Below are 25,175 nucleotides of genomic sequence, written 5' to 3' on the forward strand. Positions count from 1 at the left end.
ACGCCCTCTATTGACAAACAAATTCAAGCTTTCCTGTTCTAAGACAGGTCCCCAGACGTGTCGCAACTGTTTGACTGTTTTCTATTCAAAGGAGACCACCTTGTTGAGATTTTAAGATTTTGATTCATTTTCTTCGTTTGAAAAATGGCGCTCACGATAAACGAAAAATGGATACGAGAAAGAGTGCATTTAAACCCCGAGAGCCTCGGTAAGCCTGAACAATTTGTGATAGATTATTAATTCATTATTAATATGTATAATTGTTAATTATTCTATCAGAATGACCGACGATTTTAATCCCCATGACTCTATGAGTCACTCATGACATGTATTGTTGTCTGCATGTCAATCGAACCACCATGAAGAAGGCAAGTGGCTAGGCAGAAGAAGCAGGCCGTGGATCTCCGACCGAGTGGGCGGGGCGTTAAACTGTCATTGTCAAGAAGGAAATTTTCTTCCTCAACAATAGTCAAACCATGCATAGGGCAAGTACCATAAATAATTATAATAGTCAACACAACAATACTCTGCATGCCCCAAGGGCCATACTTTTTTCATTCGTTATGAAATAAATTCCATTTTTTTTGACATGTTGGTTAGTACTTTGGTAGCGAGTCCGGCAAAATGGCAGTTTTGTAAATAAAAAATTATCTGTTTGTGTGTGAAAAGTAGCTGTGAATAAATCACCATTTGTTGACATTAACCTTGTCCAAATCAACAAGGAATCAGTTTTCCAGAAGAATAAAGATTAGTAATTGCATAAAATAGACGAAAAAAATCTCAGAAAAAGATGCAGAAAATTTGTGAATAATTAAGTTTACTTAACTTTAGCGTTTTCGGGACCAGATATTGACTGCTTCGAAATTTCTTAACTTCCATTTTGTCAACCGCTACAAGAAAGACATATTCTCAAGAATACTGGAGGGTGTTCTTTCGAGATAATGCGAAAAAACTAAAGCACATGGTGTAGAATTTTGTCAGCTTTCCAATTGTACCATTTTGAAATAATTCACGTGAAAAAAAGCCCAGTTTTTCAAACACATGAACTACGGACATATTATGGAGATTTTCTACTGAAAATGCTTTGACATACTATAGGGGGGCCTAGGTCATTAACAGTTCTTTGAATGATAGTTAATTCTTTGAAAGGTTAGACATGTGTCTATGTACTTTTTTTTGTATTATGAACCATCGCAAACAAAATTCCATCAAAATTGGCACTGTGCATTCCGACCCACCGTATCTGTGCAAATTTTCATTTCAACGGTCATGTCCCCCGACTTTAAAATGGCGTATTAGCAGCAGTCTGAAATATTGCGAAATTTGCAAAAAATAGACCTAGGAAACACCTAGCAACTTTCGCCTGGAATTTATTGGGTTTCCAAAAAGGAAAAAAATGCTTAATTTTAAAGGTTGCGTCATAATAATAAACAGAGAAGTAAACATAATTACTCCAATGAATTAATATCTGTTAAAAACTTTTTGTCACACAAATTCCCATATTTCTTTATTAGCATTTGTTTATTGACATAAAATGCATGTTTTCAGTTGCCATGGTAACAATTAATTATGCAGTGCTCATAATTCATGTCTGTGAAACTAATTTGCTTGAATCTTCAAGACTTGAGGTATCTGTGAATTAAAAAAAATTATATTCGTGCTACATGTATTTTGGTTTGTAAATATTAGGCTTTAAAATATGTAAACAAGACTTAATTTTTACCTACTTTCTCATTTGAAATGAATACCAAAATCAATTATGTCAAATTTATTATGTCTGATATATGCTCTTATTAATAAATCAGGAGCAGTTTCCATGCCCTTTTTCAGTAAGAAATAGACAGATTCAAAATGTCCCTCTGCCACATTTAAATTGGCATAACTTCCCCGTTCTATAAGCTATGGAAATGAAATAAACACCATTGGATTACTTTGACTATCATCTTTCAAATGGTATAAAACTTGTTGGGGTTTTGTGAAAAAATGCAAAAAGTGTCGGACAGCACTGGTGCCGGACTGTTCGTATCGTATCCATCTCAGTCTCATAAATCCTGCCACCACTTGTTCACTCATTTTTCACTTAATAAAAAGGAATATAATAATTAATATCTCATTATTTTTAGATAAATATAATATTTAGTAGACCCAGAGTCACACTCACTGTAGTTGCGATAATCATAATCCTCTATCCTCCAGGATGACTTCAGGGTACGGTAACGGTATCTCAACTAACTCTGAGTTAGCCCCAATCTGTGACACCATTTGCAAACCTATTGTTGTGGCCTCTGTCTTGGATTTTTCTTCTGCATTCATCTTGAACTTCCATCATCTTCATCATGAAACTTAGCCAACTGGTCGAATGCCGATATACTTCCTTCCGAAGTTCCGTGTAATTTTGGTAAATTGCTGAGCCCGTTCAAGAGCGAAGTTTAACCATACATGTACTAAGCTTGGGCGATATTGCTTTTATTATCCCACGATATATCGTCAAAAAAGTATCGCGATATTCGATTAAATCGCGATTTATATTTGAAGTCTTAACTTCTGGCATTTTACCATGCCTAATTTTCATGCTTCTACATTGCAAACAAATCGAGGTATGGATCTGTGAGGTGTACTGTCTACCCATGGTGTTGTAGCTCTATGAGTTACACACACATAAAGTGTCTTCTAAAGTGTCTACTGCGCATGACTGTTCTTACATGTGTGTATATCATGCCCATTTCATTCAAGCTAACCAATAAGCATCCATAATGCACATGGGGTGACCTCTCATTCATAAAACGGTTGTGGATGGGTTGTGGTTTGTGTAATATGATCCCATTTATTTGTGGTCTGCAGTTCGGCAGTGAGGCGGGCGCACAAGGCTCCCACACAGGGGAGGTAATTTGATACATTGCGTTACTTCTGAAGTGTCTGTGGGAGGCCGCCTGGGCGCCTAAAGTCTTTGATGTTATTTTTTTTCAATTGGGGAATCTTTCGTTTGGTTCTGGGACTTTATAAATTTTTTTTAAACAGCCCATGGTTGAAAGACTTCTCAATTAGGGAAGACATTGTGATACTTCATCAAAACCACAATATGCCGATAATTCGATTAACAAAAAATCAAGACGATAAGGTAATCGTTTAAGAAATGGTATCGCGACATTCAATTATATCGAGATATCGCCCAGCTTAACGTGTACTCTACTTTCAAAATATCATTCTTACCATTGCTTTTAATAATAAACGGTTTCAACTGCTTTTCATAGACTAATTTGTCCGATCCAAGGCAACGTGTTCCATTAAAGGCAGTGGACACTATTGGTAATTACTCCAAATAATTATCAGCATAAAACCTCACTTGGTAACGAGTAATGGGGAGAAGTTGATAATGATAGTACAAAACATTGTGAGAAACGGCTCCCTCTGAAGTGACGTCCACATAGTAAGCTTATGGTACACGTAGTAAGCTTATGACGTAGTTTTCGAGAATTTGATTACGAGACCCCTGAGATTTAGAATTTTAGGTCTGGAAATCAAGCATCTGAAAGCACACAACTTCGTGTGACAAGTGTGTTTTTTCTTTCATAGTTATCTCGCAACTTTGATGACCGATTGAGCTAACATTTTTACAGGTTTGTTATTTTATGCATATGTTGAGATACACCAAGTGAGAAGACTGGTCTTTGACAATTACCAATAGTGTCCAGTTTCTTTTTTAGCCCAGTGGGGTAAACCATTTGTTTTCACCCCCTGATTGATTGGTTGATCCATCCCCCCTGGGACTTGCTCTGTCTGTGGTTGGTCTTAAATCAATACATAATTTATGATTGATCAAATGTTTTTGTCGTCCTTTTATACTTAGATGAAGTTCGATCTCTGGCCTTACCAGGAACTTACCATGAGAAGATCACGCATCTCGGCAGCTCCTTGCAGAATTTCTCTCGTCTGAAGCACTTGGACCTCTCAAGGAATGCCCTGCAGAGTCTTGATGGTCTTCAACATCTGCTGGTCCTGGAGAAACTCAACATGTATCCTTCCACTAAATCTTGTTCAATAAGCCATTTGCGAGTTAGATTTGAATAATGTCTGGTACAATGACTCGCTTAGTTACGATGCACCGCTTACATTTGAATTCCTCAGACTATCGAGACAGTTGCTACGCCACATGATTAGGGGCAAGCTTTTGTACAGCAAACTCCAGATGAGCAAACCCTGGTACCATTGTGCCATACACACCATTCAGAATTGTGTGTGGGTGTTCACCGTCTCTTACGGTGACTCTAGATGCATTGCCACATGCTTGCCACAGATGCAATAGTAAAATTCTCGCTGAAAGGATTGAAAGATTGTGTCACTGATGTCTGCAATACACCTAACTATAAATGCTTCTCCCCACCCAGGGGTAAATGGATACCTGTGAGTGCAGAGATGGTCTTTGTATTGATTTAGCTTAGTAGGGCATATTTGTTGCACAGGCTGTTTAATCCCCAGGGAGCTGAGATGGTTTTAAGGAATGAATTTAATGGCCCAGTGACCAGGGGTAATAAATTTGGAGCGCTTCGAGAAGCCCTTCGGGTATGAAGAGGGCGATATTAAAAAACCATTTATAAATAGTTATTATTATAACTGGTCTCCTACCCCATCAGTTGTTCGCATACCACACATCAACAGTCAATTTCGTTCGTCTGTCATCATACCTCATCAGGAATATTGGTAAGATTCGCAAGTACTTGGACAAAGGTGCCACTGAAAAGGTCACTCATGAATGCATTTGTTACTTCTCGGCTTAACAACCGCAATGCTCTTCTCTGCAGTCTTCCTAACAACCAGACTTCCCGTCTTCAACGCCTCCAAAATACCGCCGCTCACATTGTGACACTGTCTAGGAAATCCTGTTCTAACTTCTTCAAGTTTACACTCCATCAAGGAATTAGCGATCAAGTTCCATGCTTCTTCTCATTGAACCCAAGTCTCGACACTCATGGGGTGACAGGTCTTTTTCTTCAGCTGCGCCACGCATGTGGAACTCTCTACCCCTTAATCTTAGATCTTGTCTTTGTACCACAACATTCAAATCTCTTCTCACAACTTATCTTATGTCACAGGTTTTCAAGGACTAATTGGTTGTGTCTGTTTTTCTTTCGTTTTGTCTTTGGTTTTACTGCACCTTGAACACCCAGCAATTATTTATATTATTATTCCTTAATCACACCTTTTTTTTATCAGTTACTACAACAACATAGCAACGCTGACGGACCTGTACCAGCTGCGTCACAACACCAACCTACAAGAGGTGGACCTCCGCCTGAATCCAGTCACTAAGAATGAACCCGATTACCGACTGTTCATGGTCCACATGCTGCCCAGTCTACGCAAGCTGGGTAAGTGTTTAACCCTTAAAGGAAAACGTTGCCTTGGATCGATCGAATTGGTCTTTGAAAAGCGTATGTAACCATTTCTTATAAAATGCATTTGGTTAGAAAGATGTTTAAAAGTAGAATACAATGATCCACACAAATTTGCCTCGAAATTGCGTGGTTTTCTTGTTACTTTGCGAACTTATACGGTCGGCCATTTATGGGAGTCAAACATTTGACTCCCATAAATGGCCGACCGTGTTAGTCGATGAGGTAAAAGGAAAACCACGCAATTCCGAGTGATACTTTGTGAATCATTATAATCAACTTTTAAAATATCTTTCCAATCATATGCATTTTATAACAAACGGTTACAAACGCTTTTCAAGGACCAACTCGACCGATCCAAGGCAACGTGTTCCTTTAAGACTAAGAGACCATGCATTTCTGTGTAAACACCACCATACGTCCACACATTTAACTCCTTTATAATTATTTTGTAGGAAAAACTCCAGGAAACTTAACTCTAGATTCTTTGTGAACATTGGAGCCATTAGAAAAAGTCAGTTTTAGTACATTGCCTTTTCTTTAAAATGTCTTGCTGTTGCTCTTGTTCGGGTAGTGAGAGCATCTGTAGGTCAAATCTTATGGCCACTATGGGCATTTTGGAACAAGCAACGTGTCCTTTTTAACCCTTTAGAGACCATAGCGGCCACAAGCAGCTATATTTAATAATATTAATAATAATTATTATTATTAAAAAATAATAATAATTATTATAATTAAATATATCTGCTTGTGGCCGCTATGGTCTCTAAAGGACACGTTGCTTTAGTGCTGGTAAGTTGGTCTATGGAAAGCATTTGAGTTCATTTGTTATGAAATGCATTCTTTAGGTAAGTGTTTTAAAGACGCTAGACACCTCTGGTAATTGTCAAAGACCAGTCTTCTCACTTGGTGTATCTCAACATATGTACAAAACCTGTGAAAATTGGAGCTCAAATTGATCGTCGAATTTGCAAAATAATAATGGAAGAAAAAACACCCATGTGACACGAAGTTGTGTGCTTCCAGATGCGTGATTTCGGGACCTCAAAATCTAATTTTGAGGTCTCGAAATCAAATTTGTGTTAAACAACTCCTTTCTCAAAAACTGTGTTACTTCTGAGGTACTCGTTTCTCACTGGTATAAACAGCTATCCATTGCTTGTTACTAAGTAAGTTTTTATGCTAACAATTAGTTCGAGTAATTACCAATAGTGTCCTCTGCCTTTAAAAGTAGAATATAATGGTCCACACAGATATGCCTCCTCAAAATTGCACGATTTTCCTTATACGAGTCAATTTTTTTGGGGGTCAAGGCCAAGCAGTCTACCGCACTGGTCTCAAGTTTTCAATGTTGTTTTCCCTATTACAGATGATCGTTCAGTTCGTGAGAGCGAGAGAAAGGCGGCCCTGATGCACTTCAACACCGATCAGGTGAGCAACACCATCAACTCAAAAAAGCTTTTATTCTACGGACAAACTGTCAAGTGACTTTTGAAATGTTCAAGACAATTCTCCGACTACTTCAGTCTTACTTAATCCTCAACATTTAGTACACCGGTCCATAAGGCTCCTCCTCTAACCTCTCCAATGCCTTTTCGTTAAACTGCGAGCGTCATGTTCGTCATGTTTAAAAGGCGCGTATACTTTTTTCTCGTACATCAATCAAATCGAACTTCAGTTTTCGTAGCACGGAGGTATGCGAATGTGTGTTCTCTTAAAATTAAAATCATTCCGTAGTCACGCAACACATCAAATATCTCTGCGCCCAGGGTGGTTTCAAAACGCAGAGCAAGTTAGCGCTCTAATCAAAATGTAGCTCTATGGTGAGTCATATAGCTCTTTTACTTACCCTGTTCTTCAAATGTCTCAATACCTTCTCTGCGCCTTCATACCTAACTGATCTCATTCGGTTGTACGAACCTAACAGATACCTCCGGTCATCTACCGGTACCAGACTACTTGCCATCCCCAAAACACGCACCACTAATGGGGGAAAAAGCTTCCACACTGCTGCCCCCAAAACTATGGAACAATTCACCATGCAGCATCCGCCACTCTAGCTTACTAGCAGTCTTCAAGAAATCGCTCAAAACCCACTTGTTCAACTGATTTGTTTGCTTATTATATGTTTATTTTCCTTTGCTCATTGTTAATTGTGTGAACAACGCTGTGGAACTTTCCATTGTTAGTTAGAGCGCTTTATAAATAAATACCTTGTATTATTATTATTATTATTATTATTATTATTATTATTATTATTATTATTATTATTATTATTATTAATAAGTTTTAATTATCATATCATGTTATGCTGACATTGTCCTGCGCAGGCCACCGACCTCACAGAGCACTTACCCATGAAGGGACATGCAGAGACAGAGAGGGTGACAAACCGAAGAGTAGAGATGGTGTCAAACCTACCCAGGAAGCCAACAGGTTAGTTTGAACTTTCTGGCCTCCCCCCTATTGATGGATACTAACAATAATAATCAGTTTTTATAGCGCTTTTCACACTCCGGAGGGCTCTCAAAGCGCTTCCGACATTGTTACCCCTGGTCACTGGGCCTTAAATCACTCCTTAAACCATCTCAGCTCCCTGGTGGGGAGTATACAGCCTGTGCGACAATTATATGCACTACTCGGCTAAACCAATCACAAGAACCATCTCTGCCCTCACAGGCACCCATTTACCCCTGGGTGGAGAGAAGTGTCTTGCTCAGGGACACAAGTGTCATGACTGGGACTCGAACCCACACTCTGCTGACCAGAAGCATCAGAGCTTGATTCCGGTGCTCTTATCCACTCAGCCACGACACCCTGGTCGAGCAGATCAGAGCACCAGACTCAACCCCTCTCGCCCGGCTGCAGTGGGGGCCCGGCACGGGGCCCCGACTTGGTGGAAAGACGGTGTTCTGGGTGCACGGCAAAGTGCAGAGTAGGAGGCACTCGTCGGAGAGGTGGCTCGTGGGGGCCAGCGGCGCTCCGTCCCCCACGAGCGTTAGCGTGAAGACCCGGCCTGGCTATTCTGTTCAGCAGAGTGTGAGCCCTTTAGCAAGACCCTTAACATTTATTGATTGGTCCTTTGGATGGAGCTTTGAACCATTGGTCCTGCGTGTTGTGTAATGCACGTAAAATAACACAGAGAAGGGGTGTGCCCTGGTGTTCCTGGTTTGATTGGCAGCATATTGCGCCACAGCACCTTGTAAACCATAACATGGTGCTATTTAAAGGAATTGGTCTCAGTGCATTGGGCGGCACTGAGCGATGGATGTGAGCACAATAAGAACCCACTCATATTATACTAATGTTTGTTTTGACCCATACACCGATGGGTGTTAGCACTGTATATACAGTACTTTCCCGAGTCGTGTCAAAAAATATTACAGGCATGTTACTCGGGTGGGATTCGAACCCACGACCCTTGCAATTCTTGAGCAGTGTCTTACCAACTAGACTACCGAGATTGCCAAGTAGCTAGAGGCAGTTCGAATTCTATGTTTTGGCAGCGGGTACCGCCATGATGTATAACACTAATATTATGTTCAATGTTGCACTGGCCAGAGCAAAAGCCTCGTTTCAAAAGAGACTACAATTTTGGAAATCGTAACAAGTATCTTATGTTTGATCGGATGAAGTTCTTGATGAAGATGATTGTGACGTCTTGGATATGATTGCAAGATCGGGAGGTGACCTTGGAAGACCAAGAGAAATAACAGGCTCCACAGCAACTGTTTCCAAGGTGACTGCTCACTCCCATCAAGGTGAGCCTTTCTTTCATGTAACTAATCGGTAATTGTCAAACAGCTGCATCTATTACACCCGATTCAGACTGGCATCTAGAGTCGCGCAGAACTATTTCAAACAGGCGTCTAGAGTCGCGCAGAACCGTTTCAAACTGGCGTCTAGAGTCGCGCAGAACCATTTCAAACAGGCGTCTAAAGTCAGCAGAACTGTTTCAGACAGGCATCTATAGTTGCGCAGAACCATTTCAAACAGGCGTCTAGAGTCACGCAGAACCGTTTCAAACAGGCGTCTAGAGTCGCGCAGAACCGTTTCAAACAGGCGTCTAGAGTCGTGCAGAACCATTTCAAAGAGGCGTCTTGAGTCGCGCAGAACCATTTTAAACAGTCGTCTAGAGTTGCGCAGAACCATTTCAAACAGGTGTCTAGAGTCGCGCAGAACCAAATAGATTAGGAGCAACTCTAGGTCGACACAAATAAATTTTGGTTTCACACAGGCCAACTTAACATAACGTTGGCTCGGCACACGACAGGATTCGACGTCTGAAACCAAGGCGCTCCCGAGTCGTTCCGAACGACAGCAACAGTCAATCTTTCCACTTCTAGCACTTCCAGTCGCTCCTAACTGTTTCAGACGTAATACTTTTCATGTACTTAATTCAGAATTTTGTTTGGCGCGACTCTGGAGCGCCTGTCTGGAACGGGTGTTAGCTACTGTGAAAACTCCAATAGACTGGATATATCGCACACTGTGCAGTCGTGCTGCAAAGCAGCTTTGTAATCTGAAAGAGCCCTTTCTTTGATTCGAAGAAGATTTCTATTACGGATTCTAGACTTAAAGATTAAAGGAACATTACAGAATTGGTTTTGCTTGCAAAAAGCTGGCAGTGTAAGCACTTAATGTAATCCTCCATATAAATAAACTGACAAACCTGTAGAAGTTCGAGCTCGATCGGCCATCTTGGTCACGAGAGAATAGTGTAAATCCGATTACAAATTTTGCATTGCAACGATGCCAAAACAATAATGAATAAAACGCTCACTGAACGATAAACTCCAAACGCTAGATTAGATTATTTATTTCTCTTCAAATATGAAATTTCAGACAGAAATAGTTCAAAGGATGTTTTCTACTATCATCATCATTAGACCGGTTAGTTTTATGTAAATCTGTGATCGATTTTTGTTTCTTACCAATTTTGTAACGTTTCTTTAAGATTTCTATAGTTGGTGACTCACTGATGTTTAATGGCAGGCTGGTCCATTGGGCTATTATTATTCTTGGCAAAAAATTGTATATATAATATTTTGTTTGGTTGAGTACATCTTAATGATAAATCAGAAGTGTTTCTAGTTTGTCTTGATCCCTCGGAGACGATGTGGAAGTTGCTGAGGTCAATTGATGACAGGCATTGCACAGGATAAAAACCACCATTGCTTTGGGATTTGGGTCATGCCAAGCAAGATAACCCTGGGGTTAAAGGCAGTGGACACTATTGGTAATTACTCAAAATAATTATTAGCATAAAACCTTACTTGGTAAAGAGTAATGGGTAGAGGTTGATAGTATAAAACATTGTGAGAAACGGCTCCATCTGAAGTGCTATAGTTTTCGAGAAAGAAGTAGATTTCCACAAATTTGATTTCGAGACCTCAGATTAAGAACTTGAGGTCTCGAAATCAACCATCTAAATGCACACAACTTCGTATGACAAGAGCGTTTTTTTCGTTCATTATTATCTCGCAACTGCGATGACCGATTGAGCTCAAATTTTCACAGCTTCGTTATTTCATGCATATGTTGAGATACAGCAACTGTGAAGGCTAGTCTTTGACAGTTACCAATAGTGTCCAGTGTCTTTAACATGTTTTATTGTGTGAAACTATGGCAAGTGTGAAACTAACAAAGGGGTGAACATGGGATCTGAAATTTCCCAAGAATTGCTGGAGTTTACATGTACTTCCCAGGAATTTCCTGGGGTTTCCTTCCCTGGCAATCGGCTCTGTAATGTGACCAAGGGCTTGACACTGAATCTCTGCTTCCAGATGAGCAAAGACAAACCTTGGTGGGTTCTTCAGAGCCTGCAAGCACCAAATACCCCCTATCGCCACCCCAGGCAGAGGGCAGGTCATGGAGGGGTAACACCTGGGCAGCAGAGGAGGGGTCCACCCAGAGAGGGGACAAGGGGCAGGGTACAGTGGAATCAGGTGAGTGCACATAATGCCATCTTGTCATGCCGTGCATATTCCCCGAGTGCCACGTGTAGTGATTAGCTGCCAACTCTCCCTGATTACGCAGATAGCTCCCCAAAAATAAATTTGAAAAATCTCCCAGATTATGGAAAATTTTGTTTGAATTATGTTGAATGTTAGGCCGTGTTCGAATAGACCTTTCCATTAAAGGAACACGTCGCCTTGGATCTGTCGATTTGGTCTTTGAAAAGTGTTTGAAACCATTTGTTATGAAATGCATATTGTTAGAAAGATGATTTAAAAGTAGAATACAATGATCCACACAAATTTGCCTCGAAATTGCGTGGTTTCCCTTTTACCTCGTCGACTAAAACGGTTGGCCATTTATGGGAGTCAAATTTTTGACTCCCATAAATGGCCGACCGTGTTAGTTCGCAAAGTAAAAGGACAGTTATAACAAACGGTTACAAACGCTTTTCAAAGACCAACTCGACCGATCCAAGGCATCGTCTTCCTTTAAGCTCGCCCATTTGCTTATTGACCAATCACAACCCATTGTGCTACCAAGAGTTTGACACTATAAAGTCTGACGTGCGTGTGCGTATGCTTGGCGCGCGCGGCAGAGTTGTGCAGAATGGCATTGGAGAGGCTCACATGTGCGCCGTGGGCGAAGTCTAATGGATCGGTCTATTGGGGGCTACATCGAGGGCTACATCCCTTCATCCAGATTTCCGCGTCATCATGCGTTGAGGTGTAGACCTTTATCATGTTGCCTCCATCTTGGTCAAGTTCCTTGGATCAAATAACATCAATGGATGCTTATAATCATTTTGCAAATGGGAACCAGTTTTTATTAATTTTTTTTAGTAAATTCACAATCAATAATCCAAATAAGAAATCAGGTAAAGTAAACTCAACTCAACCAAATTTTCTACAAAGAGAGACCACAAATTGAGACTACAAATTTTTGTTCGCTTCTTAAAGATGCCTTGCTGTGAACTTGTTGTATCTGTTTCTCTCCCGTTGCTTAAAATAACATTGAACCTAACCTGCCTCGATAACAGTTAACAGAAAATTGACACCTACTTTCTATTCATCCGTACCTAACCCGAAAGATTACCCCAACTCCACCCATAGCCCGCCTACGCCCCCTACCCCTGATAATAGCATCCCAAAGCTTCTTCCCGGTGTACTAACGCCTAACAGAAGCCCAGATATTGGAATGAGCCCAGTTATCCATCTCTACCATAACATGGCTGCTCTGAAAAGCACTGTCATTCAGTCGTATCTCGACGACCATAAAGCTAACACAACTCGTCTGAATGCTCTTAATACAACCGAGTCGACTCTTGTGCCAGCCAAACGCAGTCCTGATAAACTTACTTCTCCTCAAAGACCGTTCAATATGTGGAGGAAAACTAATTATTCCGACCAACAGGCCGGAGGGAGAAGAAGCGCCACCTCCAGGGGTCTATCTAATGGGACACTTAATCGCAGTAGCCTGTCTGTAGTCAGCCCGAACTCCGACTTGACAAAAAGCAGTCCTAGTCGAGCTGTAACACCACCAAGAGAATTGAATACCACATCTATTGGGAAAATTTCTCATTCTAACAGGCATCATACCAGTTACTCTAACGACATCTTAAACCAGAAACACCCTCAGGGTTTAGGTTCACCTCAGAATAGTCTTGGTAGTAGCCTGTCTGACGTGACTGCTGCTGTAGTCAGCCCGAACTCGGACTTGACAAAAAGCAGTCCTGGTCAAACCTTAAGCGTAACACCACCTAGAGCATTGCATACCACACCTATCTGGAAAACTTCTCACGCTAACTGGCATCCTAACGGTTACTCTAACGACATCTTCAACCTGGAACACTCTCAAAGATTAGGTTCACCTCGGACAAGTGGGAACAGTGGGTCAGGTCTCAATGGAAACTCTGTTAGAGGTACGGATCTTTTTATGGATTCGTCTTGGTCTGACTCGGCATCTTACTTATGGGATTACGGCATCCAACTTGATAACTCTCCTAAAACAAATACGGATATGGTTCACGTGAGCACTAACAAATCTCTCTCGCCGAGTTTTGTGAAGAGACCACAAAAACAAAGCCAGCACCTCATTACATCACCTTCAAAACTAGCATCCCTAACTCCATCTCCACAAGCTAACCCCTGTCATCATAACAGCATCATAAAGACAACCCCTGACCACCCTTCTCAAAAACTCAACTCCAAATCCGTCTCATTTCTCATCTCATCACCTGATCGAGACAATGACCCCCGACCCGACCTCAAGACCATCCCCTTCCCACTGGCCCCGCATGTACGCGTGTCACTCAATAACCAACGATCCGTACCCCACCCAGATTTAAAACCTAACTCTGATTCGAAACCAGTGTGTGCTATAATCAAACCGACACCTGAACCCAAAGGTTCCCCGACCCAACTTACAGGGAGCCAGCCTCCGACCCATAAGGAGAGAGCGAGGGTGCAGTTCAGCGATGAGGCCCTCGGCCCATCGGCGACGGCGCAAGAGAACAGAGACGCTAACATGAAGTGTATTGATGAGAGTCAGGCATATACAACGTATACATCCAAGGGGCATTTTACACCCCGTCCAGGTAATAATGAAAACAAAACAAAACTAATATTAGGTGAGGTTTTGTGGTAGCACCATGTGAAAATCTCTCTTTTGAGTAGTGTTGGTTCCGAGAAGAAACAGTTCTAGAGTTGTCAACCACCGGTTCTTTTTAGAACAACCCGTCTCAAAGAAAGATTTTCACAGTATGCCACCACAAACATCACCTAATTATACTCCCACCATGCAAAGTTTCAAATCCCACGTAAAAAGACTTATACACATATATCCAACCTTAGAGATATCAAGGACCTGCAACAACACAATACAAAATACCTTGCTTGGCGACTCAATATTAAACCTTTGACAAGCAGTGGGGGTTGCGAACAACTATAATCTATATTAATTTGGGTTTTTACCCATACACCGATGTGTGTTAGCACTGTATACTCAGTACTTTCCCGAGTCCTGTGAAAAAATATCACAGGCATGTTACTCGGGTGGGATTCGAACCCACGACCCTTGCAATTCTAGAGCAGTGTCTTACCAACTAGACTACCGAGGTTGCCCGGCAGCTAGAGGCAGTTTGAATCCTATGTTTTGGCAGCGTGTACCGCAACGATATAATAGATGTTAAATTTGCATCGGGGATAAAGAATATTAATTTTGGTTTTTACCCAGCCTCTAGCTGCCGGGCAACCTTGGTAGTCTAGTTGGTAAGACACTGCTCTAGAATTGCAAGGGTCGTGGGTTCGAATCCCACCCGAGTAACATGCCTGTGATATTTTTTCACAGGACTCGGGAAAGTACTGAGTATACAGTGCTAACACACATCGGTGTATGGGTAAAAACCAAAATTAATATTCTTTATCCCCGATGCAAATTTAACATCAATTATAATTTACTTATTGTTGAAGGCACTGGACACTATTGGTAATTACTCAAAATAATTGTTAGCATAAAAACTTACTTCGTAACAACAAGTAATGGAGAGCTGTTGATAGTATAAAACATTGTGAGAAACAGCTCCCTCTAAAGTAATGTAGTTTTCAAAACCTCAGAATTAGATTTTAAGGTCCCAAAATCAAGCATCTGAAAGCAAAAACTTTGTGTGACAAGGGTGTTTTTTTCCCAATGTTATCTCGCAACTTCAGCGACCAATTGGGTTAAAATTTTCACAGGTTTGTTATTTTGTGCATATTTTGAGATACATTAAGTGAAAAGACTGGTCTTTGACAATTACCAAAGGTGTCCGGTGCTTTTAAAAAACACCATAAATATACTTTCAAACATTTTATCACTTATAAATTTGAATCAACTTGTGTGATGGTGAGTTGATCATATTTGGCGATCACTTCTGAAACATTTCAGATACAAATCACAATGGAGAGGAACCGACATCATTCAGAGGCAACCATATTGATCTAGATGCCCATCACCATAGCAACAGGGCAACCGAACCACAAATACAGAGAGTAAGACAATTCCAATTGCTATTATTATTAGTAGTATTACTATTATTGTTGTTATTATTATTATTTTTATTATTAATACAACAATAGGATGACACTTTAGGCTGCAAAGGGCTGTAATGGGGTGAAAACTATTTGTTGCCCCATTATTTATAAGGCCAAATTATCAGAATTACTTGTTCAGTGTGGACAACTGAGAGAGGGACATCTTCTTTCTGTAAAGCAAAACTTCTTTTGAGATTTTGATGTGTCAATAAGACGACTGTGGGAATGCAAAAGCTGCCCTGTTATTATCTGATGGGGGTTGGGGGAATGATGCACAGTGGCAACATAATGTTTTATGGGGCAACTAAAAGTTAAAAAATATTTAACTGAAAAGGGGTGTCATGGCCGAGCGGATACGAGCACCAAACTCAAGCTCTAGTGTTTCCGTTCAGCAGAGTGTGGGTTCCAATCCCAGGCGTGACTCTTGTGTCCCTGAGCAAGACACTTAACTATAATTGCTGCTCTCCACCCAGGGGTAAATGGGTACCTGTGAGGGCAGAGATGAGTTGGTTTAGCTTAGTGCGCTACATTGGCGACACAGGCTGTATATTCCCCAGGGAGCTGAGATGGTTTAAGGAATGAAATGGCACAGTGATCAAAGAAATACCGTTGGAAGCGCTTTGAGACATGGTGTATAAAGCGCTATAGAAAAACCGAATATTATTATTTTATTATTAAAAGAAAATTTAAATAATGACAAGTGTATTCATAATATTTTAAAGGTATCATCTGTCCCGTCAGTTGCTTTGGACAAGTCTGCTGCGACGTCGTCAGGGGAAAAGGTGGACCTGAACTTATTCCTCGATAACTTCCTGTCTCTGGTAGACAGATACTGGAACGGCACAAAGTCACTCCACAGACATGGAAAATTCCAAAGTAGGTATTTAAGGGCCGAGCTGAAAATACAAAAGGTCAAGAAATTTTGTCCACCTTTATTTGAGAAAATGATAACTGACTATTTAGTGTCGCAGAAAAAAAAATTGCCATGTTTAAATACACAAACAACATGTATCTGGAATGCACTTCTTTGCCCTTCATTCTAAGCCCAACAACCACAGTTCTCCTTCAAGAAGAACTAATCACAGCAGTGACACACCTCTGATTCTTATTTAAGACACTGTACACTATTTTTAATTGTCCAAGACCAGTCTTCTCACTTGGTGTATCTCAACATATGCACAAAATAACAAACCTGTGAAAATTTGAGCTGAATTGGTCGTCAAAGTTACGAGAACTATGAAAGAAAAAACACTCTTATCACACAAAGTTGTGTGCTTTCAGATGTTTGATTTTGAGACCTCAGAATCTAATTCTGATGTCCCGAAATCAAAATTGGGGAAAATTACTTCTTTCTCGAAAACTACATCACTTCAGAGGGAGCCGTTTCTCACAATGTTTTTCTCACAATGTTTTATACTATCAACTTTCCCTATTACTCGTTGCCAAGTAAGATTTTATGCTTATAAATATTTTGAGTAATTACCAATAGTGTCCACTGCCTTTAAGAGACTAGTATCTGTAGAATTCCGAAAACTGCTAATTAGAATTAACAGCAAGACAAGCCCAAAGGACAAATCAACACAGCAAAGTAGATGTGCCCTGAGACACTAGATGAACAACAGATAAATATTTTTAAGTCATTTCAGTTCTTGTTTTTCAACGAACCCAATTGTAAATGGATACAAAAATAACATTGAGATAACTGCTACATCACTGGTTTTCAAACTGCTGTTCATAAAATAGAGATGACAAAAATGTGTGATAAACCGTATTGAATAACCCCTTTACTGCTATGAAAGTCGCCATCTTGTAGGGCAAACCGTATGCGCGCCCAAACGCGTATATCAAAGAAACATGCAGCGTTCTCGGTTTGATTTCTACGGCACGAGCATGCACACACACACAACACGCCCGCAGACGCCATTTTGTAGGGCAGATATTTGAACGGTGACGTCATATTCAATACGAACTATGTACTGTGTAATTTCATTCTCTTCATAGTTGTATGAAAAAGGAAATACAAAATTTAAAAAGATGCTTGTAAGTTAAATGTCCCTTGTTTGACCCATGAATTGATTTTTCTTACAGCCCAAGCTCATACGTTATTGTCAACACTGATGAATGAAGCCACGGTCAATGTATCCCAGCCCCAGAGGCAAGAGGTCTCACGAGAGTCAGTAGCTGAGATCGCAAAGCTCAGACAAGCTTTGCAGGCTAGTCAAGATCAACTGGTATGTAATGGTAATAATAATAATAATAATAATAACCGTATTTATAACGTGCCTTTTAAGAAAGGATACAGTTGTCCCCTCTCTGGGTGGACCCCTCTTCTGCCGCCCAGGTGTTACCCCTCCATGACCTGCCGTCTGCCTGGGGTGGCGATGGGGGGGATTTGGTGCTTGCAGGCTCTGAAGAACCCACCAAGGTTTGTCTTTGCTCATCTGGAAGCAGAGATTCAGTGTCAAGCCCTTGTCACACTACAGAGCCAATTGCCAGGGAAGGAAACCCCAGGAAATTCCTGGGAAGTAAGCCCCAGGAAATCCCTGGGAAGTTTCAATTCCATGTATGTTCACCCCTTTATTCATTTCACACTTGCCATAGTTTCACATAATTTAGCATAATATCAAAGTCTTATATAGCGCTTGTATCTACCTAACAAAGTATTTAAGGCGCTAAGTATATACAAACTTTCAGAACGATAGGTTATTGCAGCGATGAATTCTGAGACCCAATTATGTAGCACCTAAGGGTTAACTAGGTGCTACGGCGCAATTAGAAGCGACAGCCAGGAGCAACGGGGCAAACCCCTTCGCTTTTCGATAAAGTGCACTGGGTTCTTTTACATGCGTTTACACAACACATGGAACCAACGGCTTTACGTTCCATCCGAAGGACGAAGCAGTGGTCAAGTGTCTGGTTAAAGGACACAAGTGTCCTGGCTGGGGATTCGAACCCACACTATGCTGATCAGAAACACCAGAGTCTGAATTTGGTGCTCTTAACCGCTCGGCCACGACACTTCCACAATGCGTAGGCCCAGTTTTAAAAAGTGCACAAAGCATCCAGCTAAGCAGAGAATATTGGTTAAACAAATCATTTTGCTTAAGCAGAAATCAAAAGGAAACCACGGGATTGCTGAATTATTTGTTCAAAAGACGATTTTAGGTTCTCCCATCGCTGATGTATGATTATAAACTCAATGCTTTCCAGGGGCCGATTTCACCAAGAGCTTAGATCAATCTTTAACTTTCTATCAATATCAATCACTGTGATGATGTTGACAGTTAATCTTAAGATGAATCTGAATGCTTTGTGAAATCGCACCCAAGCACCTAGTGGGATCATGAAACCCATTAACCTTCCCAGTCTGAAGCAGAAATTGTAAACGCTAGATCACTGGGAATTCAAACTCTGGTGTTTCTGATCAGCAGAGTGTGGGTTCGAATGTGTTGTGTAACGCATACAAACGAACCCAGTGCACTTATCGAAATAAGAAGGGGTTTACTCCGATGTTCCTGGCTGTGGCTGCTGTATGCGCCCGTAGCACCTTATAAACCCTTATAAGGTGCTACATAATTGGGTCTCAGATTCATCACTGCAATAACCTATCTTTCTGAAAGTTTGTATATACTCAGCGCCTCAAGTACCTTGTTGGTAGATACATGGGCTAAATAAGACCTTGATATTATTGTTAAGAAACGTTATTTTAAAAAGTACATTCTGTTTCATGCATACAAAAATGTTTTAAAGGCAGTGGACACTATTGTTAATTACTCAAAATAATTATTAGCATAAAACCTTTCTTGGTGACGAGTAATGGGGAGAGGTTGAGAGTATAAAACATTGTGAGAAACAGCTCCCTCTGAAGTGCCACAGTTTTCGAGAAAGAAGTTATTTTCCTCAAATTTGATTTCAAGACCTCAAGTTTAGAATTTGAGGTCTCGAAATCAAACATCTAAAAGCACAACTTCGTGTGACAAGGGTGTTTTTTCTTTCATTATTATCTCGCAACTTCGACAACCAATTGAGCTCAAATTTTCACAGGTTTGTTATTTTATGCATATGTTGAGATACACCAAATGAGAAGACTGGTCTTTGACAATTACCAAAAGTGTCCAGTGTCTTTAAGAAACGTTATTTTTAAAGAGTACATTCTGTTTCATACATACAAAAATGTTTTAAATACTGGCATTTCATGAAGATCACAGCGGTTTGTGATGACACAAAGCAAAAGAAACATGGGAATGACGATACCAAGTTGCAAGTTTAAAATCATAAACAACCAAACAATCATTGTGTGTGAAGAGGGCCCAACTTCATGGCTCTGCTTATACCGTAAGCACAGAATCGGCGCCTACGGAAGCAGGGAATTCTGTGCTTACGGCAAGCTTATTTCACGGATTAGCGGCGAATTTTGGCTTCTGCGCGTGAGTACTCAATGTTTCTAGGCATTCTACGCTTACAAGGCTAGCGGAGAAATTCAGTGCTTGTACGTAAGCAGGGAATTGTGATCTTGAGCACAGAATTCGGCGGTAAGCAGAGCCATGAAATTAGGACCAGGTGTGATCTTCTGGAAAAAAAGTTGTCTTTTACTTAACAATTTTGTGTTTCAGGAGAATCAACGTAATCAGCTGGATGCTGCACTGGCAGATAGAGAGCAGCTGCAGAGCAACCTGGAGGCGGTCCAGTCAGATAGGTTACCCAGTGATAGATCAGTCGATAGTCAGCGAACTGATAGGGGGTTACGCACAGGTACGTCTGCGGTCATGACTCACAGGGGTGAGATTTGTCAGACTTTTATCTGAATTCAGACTTTTTAAAGGCAGTGGACACTATTGGTAATTGCTCAAAATAATTATTAGCATTAAACCTTTCTTGGTGACGAGTAATGGGGCCAGGTTGATGGTATAAAACATTGTGAGAAACAGCTCCCTATGAAGTGCCATAGTTTTTGAGAAAGAAGTAATTTCCCACGAATTTGATTTTGAGATCTCGGATTTAGAACTTGAGGTCTCGAAATCAACCATCTAAATGCACACAACTTCGTGTGACGGGGGTGTTTTTTCTTTCATTATTATCTCGCAAGTTCGATGATCGAATGAGCTCAATTTTTCACAGGTTTGTTATGTTATGCATATGTTGAGATACAGCAACTGTGAAGGCTAGTCTTTGAAAATTACCAATAGTGTCCACTGTCTTTAAGGCAGCCTGGTAAAGAAAATCAGCCGTTACTTTTTCCTTAATATGACAAAATCCTGCTCTTTGATCTACTTCTCTAGTGCTGAGAACACTGTTCCTAAAAGCTCAGTGGAATCTATAACTCCAGGGGTTACCATTCAGGTGGAAAAGCCATAATTTCAACATACATCAGCAGAATTTGTATTCTGTGTAGTTTCAGACTTGTTTTAATGAGCATTGACTCTCATCACTGGATACAGGGCAAGGGTTTGTCCTTTATTGGGGTCTGATTTTCAGGATTATATCAAAAACAAATTTCTTCAAGATAATTTTACTTCAAAATTGAATTTGTCAAATACGTTTATTTATTTATTTGAACCAAAAAAAGTGTTATTCAAGTTCGACCCAAACACCTCTATTTTTAAATGGCTACAAGAAAAAAGCATCTAAGGTGGAAATAACTTAGGGGAGCTGAAGGTAGGAGTTTGAGGACAGAGTTCTAAAGAGATGCGGTTCGTTGCTGGAGTGGCTCCTTGTTCTACATCTCACTAAAGAAAGAGTGTATGAATCATGGCTGCAGGCTTGGCTTGGTTCTATAGTTTCCTTGTTGGTCTCTGATTCATTTCCATTGTTATTGTTTTTTTTTGTCATTCTCTGAGCGCTTTGCAACCTTAGGAAAAGGCGCGTTCAGGAGGGCTTCATCCTCCATGGAGTCTAGCGTCCGATCTTATAAAGTTCCATAATTAGAACACATTGGTGTGAAACTACTCTAGGATTTCAAAGGTCGTGGGTTCGAATCCCATCTGAGTTATATGTCTGTGATTGTTTTCACAGAACTCGGGTTAGTACCGAGTATACAGTGCCAACACACATCGGCGTATATGGGTAAAAATCTAAATTAATATTGTTTATCCCAATGCAAATTTAACTTCTATTATACAGAAAACATTGCTTAGCAAATTTAATTGGCAAGCAAAAACTAGCAGGGAACAAGTCATAAGCAATACATGTAGTTTAGGCTAGCAGCCAATTCAACTTTACCCCGGACAGTGAAGACCAATTTAAGCAACTTTCAAGAATGGTTTTCCGTTGTAAAAACCACACTCTGGCACAATCAAATGTGATGGGTATAAGTGTCAAACTAAGTTCTTCTTATTAATTTTGTTTTTTACCCAAATACACCAATGTGTGTTAGCACTGTTTACTCAGTACTTTCCCCGAGTCCTGTGAAAAATACCACAGGCATATTACTCGGGTAGGATTCGAACCCACGACCCCTGCAACACCAACTCTAGAGCAGAGTCATACCAACTAGACCACCGAGATTGCCCGTGTTTTATTTTTTATTTTTCACAGGACTCGGGGAAAGTACTGAGTATACAGTGCTAACACACATCGGTGTATATGGGTAAAACCAAAATTAATATTCTTTATCCCGATGCAATTTTAACATCTATCGAGTTCTTCTTGCTGTTGGTTCATTTTACAGGTGTTCTTGAGAGAGATGTCGAGAAGCTTAGTCGAGAAAATGAGGGCTTAAAACTTGGAGTTAAACATTTAAGCCAGCTACAGGAGCTTGCCACCATGCTCCAAGAAAGCCACAAGTAAGTAGCGTGTTCTCCGTTTGGGTACTTTTTGAGGGACACAAAACACAAACCTCCACAGATTTACATTAGACTTACACGGTTCAAAGATAATGATGGTTGAAAGCTTTCCTTGAAATGTTACTTGCTTGAGGTGCTGTATTTTTTTGAGAATTGAGTAAAACCGTTTCTACGGAATTACGCGACTCTCCTGGAAACATTGCTTGGTAGTTATCGTTTTTGTGTTCTTCTCAAAAACTTGACGACTAATGAAGCTGAAACTTCTACAGGTAAATTATATTACATGCATCTTCATTCACTAATGAAGCTGAAACTTCTACAGGTAAATTATATTACCTGCATCTTCATTCACTAATGAAGCTGAAACTTCTACAGGTAAATTATATTACCTGCATCTTCATTCCCTAATGAAGCTGAAACTTCTACAGGTAAATTGTATTACCTGCATCTTCATTCACTAATGAAGCTGAAACTTCTACAGGTAAATTATATTACCTGCATCTTCATTCACTAATGAAGCTGAAACTTCTACAGGTAAATTATATTACCTGCATCTTCATTCACTAATGAAGCTGAAACTTCTACAGGTAAATTATATTACCTGCATCTTCATTCACTAATGAAGCTGAAACTTCTACAGGTAAATTGTATTACCTGCATCTTCATTCACTAATGAAGCTGAAACTTCTACAGGTAAATTGTATTACATGCATCTTCATTCACTAATGAAGCTGAAACTTCTACAGGTAAATTATATTACCTGCATCTTCATTCACTAATGAAGCTGAAACTTCTACAGGTAAATTATATTACCTGCATCTTCATTCACAAATAGTATGGACTCACGTCATGGCCAAAAATTTGATCTACAAAAGGTATCAAAATCCTTTAAAATATGGACTTTTCTAAACCAGGACTCTGGTTTTGGTTTCTGGTTTGGTTTCCGGCTTGGGGTCTAATTGTCTAATTTAATCTTTGTAATGAATACAAACGATTGATTGAGCCCGAGTCGTGGCTTGATTATCACCAGGCCCTGTTATCATTGAGCAGACAAGCACAAGCATTTCTTTTCTTTTTGAGCGACAAGAAAAAACTTGCTTAGCAGGAATAGATTAACTTTGTGTAGTATTGTAGCGTTGACCCCGGGGGTTGCGTTGTACACAGCTTTAAATGACACAAGGATACAAATAACCTTTCTTTTTGGAGCTTTATTCAACCTCAAGAAGTCTTGAAATAACACGAAGCAGAAGCCTAAACCAGATAGCACCCTTTCTGGCGGGCAGATTTATCGATCGGCCCGCAGGGGCCGCCAGCAGTGCTCCGATGGGGGAGTCGTGCTGGCGCCCCCTACTGGTCGATCAGCACCGCCGCTACAGTATATTCTCCTCATCAGTTCACCATATGATCTTGTGTGTTGTGTTTTATCATTATTTTTGAGGTGTATATCACTATTCCTCTGCCTTTTTCAAATTTGTCTGATCAGATTTGTTAAATACTTTCTGTTTGTCGTTTTTAGTGTTACATTTCTGTAGATTTTTTGGCTCAGACTGTCTGAGTTTTAATATTGTAATTTTCAATATTTTAAATTTCATTTAATATTGTAATTTTCAGTATGGTAAATTTCAGTATGGTACATTTCAATTAAATCTAGTGCCCTATTGTATCTTCTTTTTATTGAGCACATCATCGAAATGTAATTTTCTCTTGTTTCAGATCTCTTGTCAACACTAACGACCACCTTCTTCAAGAGTTGGACGAGACCAAACAGCGCCACCTTGAGGAAGTAAAGCAGCTACATTGGTCGTATGGAGAGCTGAAACGCACCATGAACAATGGATTTTAAATCTTCAAAAGGTGTTTTACGGCTGGTTCAAATACAAAAAAAATTTAGCTGCTTTTGAAGCCCTAGTTTAAAGGCACTGGACACGTTTGGTAATATTCAAAACATATGTTAGCATAAAACCTTACCTGGTAACAAGCAACGGAGAGCTGTTATTAGAAATGACTTCCTCTGAAGTAACGTAGTTTTCTCACTAAATTATTTGAATCTGAGAAAGTCCTCAGGCCTCAGGCATCTGAAAGCACACAAATTTTTGCAGCAAGGGTGTATTTTCTTTCATTATTTTCTTGAAACTTAGAAGACCATTTGAGCCCAAACTTTAACAGATTTGTTGTTTCATGCATTTGTTGCGATAACTGACTCAGGTGAAAATACTGGTATTTGACAATTACCTAACTTGGCCAGTGCCTTTAAACCTCTTTTCTCTTAGGCACAGATCACCTTATTCCTCTACTATTCTTTACTCTAACACTGGGTTCAGACTGGCGTTTCAGAGTCGCGCCAATCCAAATAGATTAGGAGCAACTCTGGGTCGACCCAATTAAATTTAGGTTTTTAGACAGGCGAACTTAACATTTATATTAGGTTCGGCTCATGACAAGATCGACGTCTGAAACCAAGGCGCTCCAGAGTCGTTCTGAACGACTGCAACAGTCGATCTTTCAACTTTCTAGCGCGTCCAGTCGCTCCTAACTATTTCAGACGTTGAACTTTTCATGTACTTAATACAATAATTTTGTTTGGCGCCACTCTGGAACGCCTGTCTGAAACGGGTGTAAGGTAACTCAATTCAGTATCGTGTGGACTGTGGATAAGGATTGGTATGACTGGCTCAGTGATAAGCAACTGTTGTTTGGACCTGCAGTCCTCGGTCCTCCACGTACAATCATACAGCTTCCATAAAGACACTGGACACTATTGGTAATTGTCAAAGACCAGTCTTCTCACTTGGTGTATCTCAACATATACATAAAATAACAAACCTGTGAAACTTTGAGCTCAATTGGTTGTTGAAGTTCCGAGATAACTATGAAAGAAAAAACACCCTGGTCACACGAAGTTGTGTGCTTTCAGATGCTTGATTTCGAGACCTCAAAATCTAATTCTGACGTCTCGAAATCAAATTCGTTGAAAA

General features: G+C 40.3%; 1 protein-coding gene across 3 annotated transcripts; it reads left to right on the forward strand.

Annotated features, from left to right (window-relative positions):
* The first annotated feature begins 110 nt into the window (after nt 1-110).
* On the forward strand, nt 111-24,077 carry LOC117292146 (centrosomal protein of 72 kDa-like). 3 transcript variants are annotated; one of them, XM_033774080.1, is made up of 14 exons: nt 111-208; nt 3,848-4,013; nt 5,212-5,366; nt 6,760-6,821; nt 7,721-7,826; nt 9,026-9,151; nt 11,177-11,338; nt 13,720-13,944; nt 15,273-15,376; nt 16,141-16,294; nt 17,507-17,649; nt 20,032-20,170; nt 22,086-22,200; nt 23,914-24,077. In XM_033774080.1, exons 1-14 carry the CDS (start codon nt 145-147, stop codon nt 24,041-24,043), a joined length of 1,851 nt encoding a protein of 616 aa, XP_033629971.1. In that variant the 5' UTR covers nt 111-144; the 3' UTR covers nt 24,044-24,077. The 3 variants fall into 3 exon arrangements, with proteins under 3 accessions (XP_033629971.1, XP_033629972.1, XP_033629973.1); XM_033774081.1 differs by having other exon boundaries at nt 13,756-13,944; XM_033774082.1 differs by having other exon boundaries at nt 13,777-13,944.
* The last annotated feature ends 1,098 nt before the right edge of the window (nt 24,078-25,175 follow it).

This window comes from Asterias rubens, chromosome 7, assembly GCF_902459465.1.
Source record: "Asterias rubens chromosome 7, eAstRub1.3, whole genome shotgun sequence".
NCBI lineage: Eukaryota > Metazoa > Echinodermata > Asteroidea > Forcipulatida > Asteriidae > Asterias > Asterias rubens.